This window comes from Neltuma alba, unplaced genomic scaffold (assembly GCF_004799145.2).
Source record: "Neltuma alba isolate B1F8T4 unplaced genomic scaffold, ASM479914v2 tig00011202_pilon, whole genome shotgun sequence".
Lineage (NCBI taxonomy): Eukaryota > Viridiplantae > Streptophyta > Magnoliopsida > Fabales > Fabaceae > Neltuma > Neltuma alba.
Window position 1 is genome coordinate 242,451 of NW_021635926.1, and position 12,218 is coordinate 254,668.

At 34.0% G+C, this 12,218-nt stretch overlaps 1 protein-coding gene across 1 annotated transcript; it reads right to left on the minus strand.

The window, feature by feature from the left end:
* Positions 1–5,912: 5,912 nt before the first annotated feature.
* On the minus strand, positions 5,913–10,997 carry LOC114762251 (peptidyl-prolyl cis-trans isomerase CYP37, chloroplastic-like). Its single transcript, XM_028951712.1, has 12 exons — positions 10,747–10,997; positions 9,593–9,850; positions 9,419–9,508; positions 9,179–9,274; positions 8,545–8,652; positions 8,360–8,409; positions 8,070–8,169; positions 7,784–7,837; positions 6,851–7,009; positions 6,627–6,749; positions 6,332–6,381; positions 5,913–6,244 (listed from the first exon to the last, which is right to left on the minus strand). The coding sequence occupies exons 1-12, from the start codon at positions 10,936–10,938 to the stop codon at positions 6,133–6,135; spliced, it is 1,392 nt and encodes a 463-aa protein (XP_028807545.1). The 5' UTR covers positions 10,939–10,997; the 3' UTR covers positions 5,913–6,132.
* Positions 10,998–12,218: the final 1,221 nt, after the last annotated feature.

A 12,218-nucleotide genomic window follows, 5' to 3' on the forward strand; every position in this document is an offset into this window, starting at 1 on the left:
GTAGCAAAAGCAAGCAGATCCGAGACCATCTTGGTGACAACTTCCATCAAAAGCACCTTCTTCTTTGCATTTAGAAGCACAATCAGAACCGTCAAGACAAATGCCACTAAATATTTTGCTACGGCGTTCACACGTTGCTGCCTCAACATTCTCTGCAAATTAAAGCGCGTAGTTTCCAAATGTAAATGATAAAAAAGGAAACAAGTATTTTAGGAAAACGAGTGCATATGTTTATAAATAACTTGTTTGTCTAATTTTTTTCACCAATATGAATTAGTTAGCTAGCTTCTTAGTTTAGAATCAAAAGAAATATATATATGAAGGCCAAATACAAGGAAGTTTTGATGACACGCGTGACACGTAAAATGAATTCCATGCACATCCATTTAAGTGAAACAATTGAGCAGATGCTAAATATCTGGACAGAGAGGAAATGGTAAAAACCAGTCGGTGTTTGGTGATGGGTATAAACTGACCGTTGGGAGAAAAAACCAAGAGGGCAATGGAGAGGGCGACAAATAGCTTCAAAAAGGAGGCAGCCATGTTTGATGTGATACTGATTAGTATTAGTTGGAATGAACTTGGGGCTTGTTTGCAAGTTTGAGTTGAAGCAACAGATATATACATATAGGATGGTGTTCTTGGTGAATCCCGCCATTGCATTGATTTCTTGGTATTGAAACATATGAATGATTTGTTTCTTGTCCTCCATTGGTTTCTCTTTTTCTTTAGCATCTTGAACGTGTCGCTTAAGTGTCCCATATATCTTGACCTTTTCCTTGCTTTCTTGTATATGCCGGCCCTATATACAAACACACATACTCCTTTAGTCTTATTTATAAGGCAGAGAAAGAAAACATTTTTTTGTCCTATTTATAAAGCACTATGAGAAATTTTTTATATGAATCTTTCATTTATTATTGTGTCGATTTTTTTTACATAAGGTATAATGTATATTAAAAAGGGAAAAAATTAGAAAGTTGTTAAATTTTAAATGAGAGTTAATGAAATTTAAAGTTTTTCTTAGTTTGTGTAAAACATGATAAAAGTAACTTATAAATAAAACCAAAGGAGTATATATGTTCACAAATGGCTTCCATAATACACCCTCCTGAAGTTATTGTAGAAGCCCTTCTAAAAGAAATTCTTGGTCTTTTTTATAAGACCATTTGATAGTTCAATAAGTATTAAATACTTTAATCTTTTTTATAAAACCATTTGATAGTTTCAATGAATATTAAAATTTTTTTTCATATATGCCCATATTTAAGGAGGATAGTGAAAGAATAAAAATTAATACCACTCTGGTCAAGGACATAATTAAATACACAAAAATTTTCACTTTTATTTTTATTAAATAGCTAGTATATTTTTCCTCACTCATTCCTTCTCTCTTCATCTTTACATTTGGCTTCCTTAATTAATAGGGATAGAATTAGAAATGACGCATTAAAAAGAGTATAAGTGGCAAATAAGAAGGACCAAAATTTCCTTCTACAAATGACAATTAAAAAGGACTAGGTAGTATAACGTTAGAATTTAGTATAATTAATTTGGATAATATTAAAAATTACTTGAATTTTATGAAAAATTTAATATTTAAAATTAGTTTTATTGGTACATGTGAATTAATTAGTGGGTTCTTATAATAAGAACTCGAGGAAGTATATAATCTAATAAATACGTATAAATATTTTAGAGAGATAATGTAACTAACATATGTTATTTCATTTAGCTTTCTTAATTTTTTTCAAATTAGTTAATTGAGTTGTATATTAAGTAGGGAGAGAGAATACTTTGAAACGGAAAGTGTAGTACATTAATATGTGCTTGTTAGCTTAATACACACGCGTTGTTATACGCCGATCCCATATTACAATGTGCCTCGTAAATCAATCGTAGCCAGAAAAGCTGAAAAGGAAAGCTGAAAACACAGAAGCAATTAATTAAACGGATCATTTCATGAGAGAGATCGAGGAAGACTTTAATGCAGTTAGTAGTATTATTAGTTGCTCTTATTGAAGATGAACCCCACCTACCAACAAATGCTATTCACTAGGAAATCAATCAACTGAAGAAAAACTTGCAGCAGTGAAAGTGATGGTAATTCCACATGCAACGCAGGCTTTAAGGCATCAAGTTGATAAAATCAATGGTGAAGGACCAAAGGAATTAAATGACTATCATATTCCTGCTGCACACATATCCTTTGCTTTCCTGTTGAAACAAGAAAACCTTTTGCTAATTAAGAGAGAACCCATATTTTAGTTGTAAGAGATCATTAGCATCCTACTTGCATTTGCTGAGAAGATGTTTCCAATTCAATATCTGCCATTTAAGGTTTTAACATACAGATTAAGACATAATTAATACATTATTTAACAATTATTATCAACCAATTCAGGTTGACATGATTGATACGGATTCTCTCGTCATTTAAGCAAGTGATTAGAAGTTCAAATCCTATATTTCACCCAATATGGCACTTGGACTGATATGATTTTCTTTTCAACAAATCAACTATTATCTGAAGTAATATTAGAATCCAACTATAATTCAAATTCGAGCAGAGTCGAGCCCCAAATAAAGAGTAACTTTTCAAAAGGCGTTTTCTTCATTCATATGGGATAAAAATATAAAATAGAAACAGTTGTACTCTGTTAGGATTATTTTTCATAAAATTAGGAAAATACATGAAAGGGGAAAAGATGGTTTTGTGGGTCAAAACTTTGACTTTCTATCTTGGAGAAAGAAGTAGGAAAATAGCGTCGCTATAAGGTGACTATATATGGTCAAAGGCTATGAGAGGGTTGTTTTGGGAGAATGGGAAAGTCACTTCCTGGGGCCTATAAATCGTCCTCTTGGGTTCGGCAGGATTGTGGAGAATTTGAGTTGTGGTCTTGGCCCTTGGGGTGGAAAGAGCCAAACTCTTGAAAGTATGGCAAGTCTGTTGGTCCATTTTGTTGTATCTTGTTCTGTTTGTGGATCTTGTTCTGTTCCTTGTTAGTTTGTAATCGTCACTTCCATTGTTCTGTTCCTTGTTAGTTTGTAATCGTCACTTCCATTGTAGCTCACTGTAGCTTATGTATCAATCTCAAGTGTCCCCTTGTTTATTTCTGATTTTTAGTCTCGTTGTAAGTTTGTTTATAAGAGGCCCCTATCATACTCTCAATTACAAGTTTTGGCCCATTAACAACTGATCCCCTCTCTGATGTTGCTTTCGATATCACTGCATTCTGGCAGGAGAGGCATCAGTGTTTACTGGCGAGCTCTGCATCCAAAATAAAAATTAATTGGTCTTCATATCTCCATCCATCTTTGGATTTGATTCAAGTTTATTGCCCGAATATATATGCACTTCGCCACAATGATTCTAAAAGGACTTGTTCGTACACTTTCTGGTTCACCTAATTAGTATCAAAGCCATATGGTCTCTCATCTTTCTATGTCTCTCTTTTTCACTGAACAAAGTTATCAGCTTTCAAAAATGAATCTTCTCATCTAAAGATGGATTTGACTAAAGCAAAGCTCTATAGTTATTTGATTATCAAGTCTTCTGATAAGTGCACGCTGGTCATGACATATATATATGAGTGCTCATTAGAGAAACTTTGGTGATTATTGTTTTCTTCTTTCAAGAATTAATGACTAATTACCACACTGAAGTTAGCTAGAAAGCTAGTCTTAATTACATGAAGATAACTCTTCATTCAGCCACTGCAAGAAATTTTTTTAGCGACCATGACAATAGTTACAGGGTGAGCGGCTAGAAAATAGGAGGGACATATAACATAATCATCTTAATTATAATTTATATAAATAACCAGATGAACATATCAGATTTATGTTCTGTCTGCAAAATATTCTCTGGCGTACGGTACAAGGAATACTGGCCACATAAAGTTTAGTTGAGCAGATACACAAACATCACAAACACACACAGACATGTACATAGACATACTTGCAAGGTCACATGCACGCATAATATATACTATGTTTTTGTCTTCATTTGCTTTCTCACTTTCACATATTTGAGGGCTTCAAATACTTAGGGCTCGTTGTGAGAAGGAGGATGTACATCAGGTGGATAGTCATAGTCCGAGGTATGCTTTGGATTTCCCTCCCTAAGTTTCTTGCGAGGCAGACCCAAATTAACTGGAACAACAGGCTCCTTGTATTTTTCAAACTTTTCGCTTTCTTTTGGCTTCTCAGTATGAGCAACAAACTCAGACTCCATTCCTTTATCTCCATCTCTTTTCAGTCCAAGCTTCATTGCAGAGGAATCGTCAAAGCCATTTTCTCCTTCATTCTGCACATAGAAAATGCAAGCTTAACACATATAAGCCAATTTCTAAATGAAAGCCAGCTCAAGGTAAAGCAATAATAATTGAGACAGGTAAGTGTGCGTGTGCGTAACTGTAACGTGGTTGTAGTTGAAATACCTTGGGAAAGAAATGGGTTTTCTTCTCCATCTTATGATCAAGAGTGCCTAAATGATGAGCTTTGCATGCATGCAAGAAAATGCATAGAAGGAGAAGAAGGAAGCATTTGACTGACATATCTGAACCCTTGAGGTATAGAGTAGGTTATGGGTTAAGGATTTGAAGGGATGTAGCAGAATATTTATAGAAATGGAGAATTTAATGAGGCACTGAATGCTGTAATCTTGGCACAGAATGTGGAATATAGGGATGTGAAAGATATATAGTGGGTTACTTTGGCATCTGTTCTTATTTCCAACAAGTATAGAAAATAGGATGATATGCTTAATGAGAAGGTTGTTTTGAAGAAATTAACGTTCTGATATTTCCGTTTATCTTTGGACCAACTTGATATTTCTGTTTCAAAATCAGAAAAATGAAAACAACTTTGGCATGCTTTCTTTCTTTTTTTAACCAGGGAACTTTGGCATGCTTTCAAACAATATTTTAATCGGATATCTTATTGATGACACTGCCATCCTTTTCTTCCATATGAATTGTATCTTTTATAGAAAATGGAAAGATGACATTTTTTCAATATGAAAGTCACAATTATAAAATTGGTGTTTTGTGGTTGTCATTTCCATGCTTCTTGTAACATGTTAAATCACACTAGAAAGTCCAAACGTTTTTTTTTAATGAAAAATGGCATTTAGGGAAAAATTGCAAGTGAAACACAACGAACAAGTAATGGAAATTTAATGTATAAGTAAATGGTTCTTTCTATCAACTGGGGAGGAGATAACGTACGTAATTTCCCTGGCTATTATATATTTCTTGCATAATCAATGTAAATGTCCCCTAAATTCGTAGCAGGGCCAGCTTTTATTTGACTAGGAACTTCATAAATGAAGCACACATGCACACACCCACAAACATATAATCATATATACACTTTTTGTAAAGAGGAAAAAAAATCTTCTTTTTCACTTTCTTGTGGATTTGATTGTTTTCTTCGCAATCAAAGTGGCATTTTTAACATTAATACAGATTAATAACCACTTAAATGCAAGGAGAGAGGGAATTTAGGCATTCAGTCCATTCAACTTTGGTATCCTCAACCGGTAAATTGTCAGAACAAAAATAAAGAAAATAATTAATAATTAATAAATGGTTGAATCTTTCGGGACTATTCTATTTTCCTAACATCCGCATCAAAATAAAAGTATTTAGAAGTTTATTAACCAGAGATCTTTAAGAATTTAAGTCACAGGATGATTTTTGTGTGAACACTACCTTGTGTTAGGCATTAGTTTTCCTATCGAGCTAGCTAATATCCAATAATAGAATTGCCATAGGAGCAATTTTGTGGTTTAATTATAAAGATATTCTTAAGTGGCCTGCAAATGGTTGAAGTGGCACATTTAGCTGTGGGGTTTCAGGGCATGCATACAATTCAGAAAAGAATTATGTACAAGTGGCAAATTACAGAAAGAGAATTCTCTTTTTAGGGAATCTCTCAACAGTATGCTATATATATTAGTATTGGGTGAATGACATTTGGCACAATAAGTATTGTTACAATTTAGTGTAATATACATCACAACCTGCACCAAGAAAATCAGGCTGTTGCGAGCCATACAGCTTCTATTACAAAGAATGAAAGATTACTCTGCGCAGGCAACAAAGACTGCAGAGAGCTACTATGTACTCAGCTTTCTTTCGGCACCAGAAGGCGGTCTTGGCCTTCGATGAGCTTTGCAGAACGAATAACATCACCAGTTTTTATCTGAGGAAGAATCTCTCTCCCAACAGTTGTGTATCTGCACCAAAAGTTGATATATGTGAGAAATTGTCCCTTATGAAAGTGATCATGTAGCAAGACATACTGATTATAACTAAGAGCATACCCAAAAACTGAAAATTGTCCTTCATCGAAGGATATGCCTCCCAAGCCGGCCTATAAAATAGTAAAAGAGGATGCATAAAATGAAGATGAGAAATAAATTAAGCAAGCCTGGGAAAATGTAATTATAAGCAAGCACAACTAGGTTCATAGAGCCTTTCTTGAGCATAACAGGTGCTACTAAATCCTAGGCATGAATACTAACAAAAATCTTAGATGCAGTTATTAGGTGTTCTCTGCAAAATTATAACATGTGAAAGAATTCGCTTGAGTGTCCATAATGTAATGTTTAAGCTTACATTTCGTTTATCATAAAGATAGAAGAAAAACTGATAAGGTGATGAGTACTCCTCAGAGTCTTCACTATGCGCCATGGCGAGTGACCCATAAACAGATAGAGGAAGAACCGGCAGCTCTCCATCCTTCCATGAAAGGAAAACAGACATGAGAAACATCTTAGAAAAAAGAACTAAGTAGCAGCCAATTTGGTCGCAAGCTTTATGGTAAAAGGAGGCAAACTTACTTGCACATCTAATGTTGTTTTGTAGAGAGGCTCAAATTGTCCAGAGGGCATTAATTCTAAGGGAACACTAAAACCAGAGTTCTTATCAAGTCCTTTGTCTGAGAGAATAGCTTGGTTGGCACAGTTGAGCTTTGAACCATCATATGCTCCATCCATTACCTGATGAAAAATATAACAGTTAGTATAGCTCCAGATGTTTACAACGTCATAAGATAAAGTCAGGGGTGAGGAAGAACTATATAATTTCAATTGACTGGTTCAAATAATACAGTTCCAAGGAAAAAGGAAATCAGAAATATTCTAACAAACAAAAAAGTTTAGTAAATGAGAATGGTATTGACATTTGTTATCCGATGAAAGACATATGTAATCTTGTAAATTTGAGGTTATTGGGATTCTCATTGCTTCATTGGTAAACTACCCACACTTTCGTGCTCTATCATATATGATATTAAACTTTTCATCTTTAAAACCAAGTATTTCTATGATCCATATATTTTTCATTAATGGCACTGATGGTCAGTCACCGCCTCTATTTAGATTTAAAAGCGTTTTAATCATTCCCCTTCAACTATTTTTTCCTGCTTACATATCTGAAAACGTTCTACCTATGATCTATCAACTTAAAATTGAGCATTAGATTCAAGATCTTGACAATCTCTTAAAAAGTCGTCTTTCCAGCAAAAAACTTTCTGATTGTATTATTTTCAATAATAGTACTAAAAGTTAAATTGCAGAGGAGAGGGGAGAGAGAGAGCGCTAACAGTTCAGGTGTTAATTGACTATTATTGATTTAGGTTATGCATCACACATTAGAAATCTAAGGGCAAGCAATTAGAGGTGGGGAATAGAAAAGATATCGTAAAACATGAATGCTAATAGCAACCAATGGCCAACATCTCATTAAGATACAGTGATGTTCAACTACCTTACCAGTTTTGCGAAATTCCCAGCAGTCAGTGGTGCTGAATATCCATCTATCACAACCTGAAAACGCATATTAATCAACCATTTTTATAATAAGATATATTAACTATCCATTGGTAAAACATGGTTAAAAAATGTAATTTACTGTTTACTTCAAGCCCAAACAGAACCACATGTAATATTCTTTCAAAGAGGCTTTCCTTATAGCTAAATTCATTCATTTTGGAGGACGCTTAGCAAGTCAACAATCCAACGATGCTTGCAGAGGACAAAAGTAGGAAGAAAAATGTACCTGGATAGTAGCAGTTTTTCTCTCTTCACCACCAACCGGAGAAAAAACTGAACCATCTCCTTTCTCAATTGTAAACTCAACAGTTCCTCTCCCGGTAAGCCTGCAAGAGATTATGGTGATATTGTTTTGTTTTGGTCCTTTTATTGTTTTTTTAAATCCCAAACCAAAATGTGTAAACTGCCATGCACTGCTATCCAAAATCACATTTATAGCTTTTCTTTAATCTTCTTCCCCGGTTTCAATTAAAAAAGCCACAATGATTATTGAAAATTAATAAAAATGTCACTTACCGTGGATATTGCAAGTATTGCTCAGGCAAGAGAAAAGACAACCCTGGAGCCTGTAAAGGTTTCACAAACAGAAATATGGTTTCTTTTTAAGCCAACGTCAGTTTCATAATCTATATAACATAAAAAGTAAAGACAGCTGTTATTTTTTCCAGGAGACCGTCATATTAATTATGGCTTGCAGTTACCTGTAATAATTCTAGCTCTGCTACAGTATCCAGCGCAGATGCAAGGCCTACAGACACCTTATCAGCATCCTGTGTTTTAATAGATTGAAGGAGAGCTTGTAACCCTCCCTACAAAACATGATAAACTTTGAACTCAGTCTGAAAGCTTATATACTCTACAGTGAATCATGTAAACCAATTTTTAGATGATGTTAATCATATAGCATTGTAGAAGATTTCATTGTACTAATTAGGGGACATAATGATATGAGAATGAGAAAAGATAGTAAAATACTGCACTAATAAAAGAACGTGACGTTTCTTCTTGATTGCTTTTCCTTAGTCCAGCTCCTTGTTTGGGATGTATGATATCTCAATACTGACCTCTTTCAGTAACAAAAAAAGAAACACTAGAAAAAAAGTGTTCCTTTCCAATTCTAGGATTCTCATCTCATGTATGCTTATAGTCAATTCAACTCAAATCATGATAAACATACCTGATAACAATGACGTTGTATTTGAGATATGCAGGCAAATACTAATTTTTTTTCTCGTTTAGAACAAGAAGGAAGGCTTTTAAAATTTCTATAAATTTATCAATATATGGAAGACATGATGATTGAGAAATTAAAGGCAGTGTCACTTTGTAGAGTACCTTTCCGTCAATCAGAGAGGCATGTACCAAAGAACCCTTTTCCCTCAACTCTTCTGGTATACTTCCTAATATTGAGTCCTTTTCGTCTACTGCGATCTGAGTAAGGAAGAACCGAATGAAAATTAAATGAACTCATTCATAACACAAAAGGGCCTAAGTATAAGTAGTTTTGCTTTTCATAAGGTTTCTTAGAGAACCACACATCGAAGAAAAAGCCCATAATAAGAAAGCAACAAATACCTGCAAGGCTTTCTTCACATTCCCCTCCATTGTCCCATAAGGTTTTCTCTGTGGAATTCTTAACAAGTATGATATATCTTCAAGAGAGGCCTAAAGGAAGAGGCAAGACAGTCTGCACACTTATCACTTAAACGCTAAGAGAGCCCAAAAATATATTTAATCAGTGACAGCAACCTGGATAGTCTTCATGTTTGTGTTTGCAGGGATAGCCCGCCTAAGAGCAAGTTCTCCTGTTCTGGGAATCTTAGTGTCTGGTGAATATAGGATTGCATTTGCGGGAGATATAGTCCAAGAATCTGAGGCAACCATAGGAAGTGATAATGAAGTCTGAACAGAGACAATGATAGCAATGAGATTTTTGAGCTGGCTCATTCTCTGACTTATACTTGACAGGTGCAGCAGGAATGGAAAGCCATGCGAATCTGTAAAGCCCTGCACAATCAAAACTCCACTTCAACATGTAGAGAAACTCGCAACAAATCATCGAGTGGGTTGTTCATCTGAGTTTACAACATAAAGTGGGGAAGCTGGAACATAAGAACCACATGACACAGCACGTGGAAGATTAATTGACAAAGCTGCCTCCTTTCTTTTCCTTTTTCTTTTCTTTTTTTTTTTTTGTTGGTTCATTACGGCTACAGCAATTACTAATACAAAGCATTCTCTCAATAAGAATTAAATATAATGATGCAAAAAAAAAATCATTTCAACTAAAAAGCACAAAACTGTCATTCACCAGTGCCAGGATAAAAACAGTAATACTGTTATCTTCCGCTTGTAGCTCTTCGGCAAAAGGTGAATATAAAAATATGATTGATCATGTTTGTTCGTGGTTTGACTTTTATCTACTCAGGTCAGGGTTGAGACTCTCTATCAAGTACCAGATCCCCATATTAAGTTTGCGGAACAGATTATTCACAAAGAACAGCCTCCAGGCTGGGCCATCAGAGGACAAAGGCTGAAATAGGTAAGGAGAATGCATGTATTCTGGAAACAGAAATTGCAAGGTTCAAGTTAGAATCGCCACAGAGATGACCGACATCACCCAACTTTTAACGGGTCATATGGACCAATGCTTCAACTCACTTCATATCCATACCTTCCCCTAACCTTCATTGTACGTCCAACACTCACATCATCACCACATTGTGTCACCAAAAGTCATTCGCATTTCATGATGACATTGTAATATTCAACCAGAAACCCGTAAGAAAATTATCAATATGCGTGCACCTACAGAATCCGAACCAATGGAACCTGATTCCAAAACACTATGGTCACCAGGAAAAAAAAAAAAGGAAGTGTATTTAAGTTGAATAAAAGCTAACCTTTCCAAGATCTTTCTTTGACAAGCAAACAATTCTGGGGCGACCTGATCTTTCTCGGTCTTCACCCTTTATTGGATTGAAGCTAGATAATAAATGGGTGGGAAAGAAAGTTTGATTTGGAGCAAAAGATGTGGTAGAGACATTGATGAAGAGCTTGTGGGAGATGCTGGAGGAAGATAAAGGAAACGCCATTAAAAGGAAGATGGTAATTGCAGTTAGATTTTGGCGCGCCTCATCCAGTAAGGCCTATCTGGAAGTCGTCGCTCAGTATTAGTTGTGGCTTTTTGCCTTGTTGGTAGCCAGTGAGATATAATGACGATAATACCCGTATTTGAAAGGTTAAATGCTCACGGTTTCGGGCAAATTTGGGACCAGTAAGAACACTCTTTGCCATGACAAGGGCTTTCCTTCCCACATGTTAATGCAATTACAGAATTTTTTTTTTTTTACCAGCACAATTACAGAAATTTATTACAAATAGAAGCCGCTAAAATATATGTTATTGAAACTTGAAAGATACATGGAATTGTCCAGAGCCCAAAGGCAACTCATCTTTAACGATGCAATTTGTCTTCAATAATTCACCTTTGGTTACATACAACTCTTCGTTAATTACATGTGAAGTAAAAAATATTTATAAATAACTAAAAATATATTTCACATAGCTTAAAAAAAATTACATCTTTTTAGGCATGAGATTAACCTAATTTGTATTAATATAAAAACTTGTTTAATTTTTATTGTACTTTGTCTCTCATATTTATTTATTTATTTAAAATATTCCTTGTAATAATAGTAGTTCTAACCAATATATTTGATTAATAACTAACTTAATTAGTTTTCTTAATTAGTTTTTAGGATATTTTAAGAAAAACAACATTTATTTATTAATAACTAACTTAACTAGTTTTTTTAATTTGTTCAAATTAGTCAACTAATTCTCATATTAAAGACCAGAAATAGTATAATAAAAGTTATTACTCCTCTAGTCTTTAACATATGGCCTAATAGTTGAGTTAATATTGGTCCTAAATATAGGACCTATTTCTTATCTTTATTAATTTTTTATAAATTATTTTTATTTATATTCTATTAATCATAACCAAATACGAAAAAAAATAATATTAAGAAAGATAATTATGATGTTTTAGAAAAAATATTTCATGTTTTTATACTTAATTAACTTAACTAATTTTTTTAATTTCATCAAATTAATTAAATAAGTTTTATATTAAGTACCAGATAAGTATAAATTTTATATGTTATGTCAACTGATTTTTTTCATTTACATCTTGTACGAGGATGGTCATTGGTGGAGTGAATTTGTTCTTATTTGTTCCTTCTAGGATGGTAACGGTTGCCCTGTATTAAATATCGTATTTATAAAAAAGAAATTGAAATAAATCGGTTCGTTGGCCAAAAAAAAATGACAAGTGTTAAATCACTCAAAAAAAACAAAAAATAATAAATGT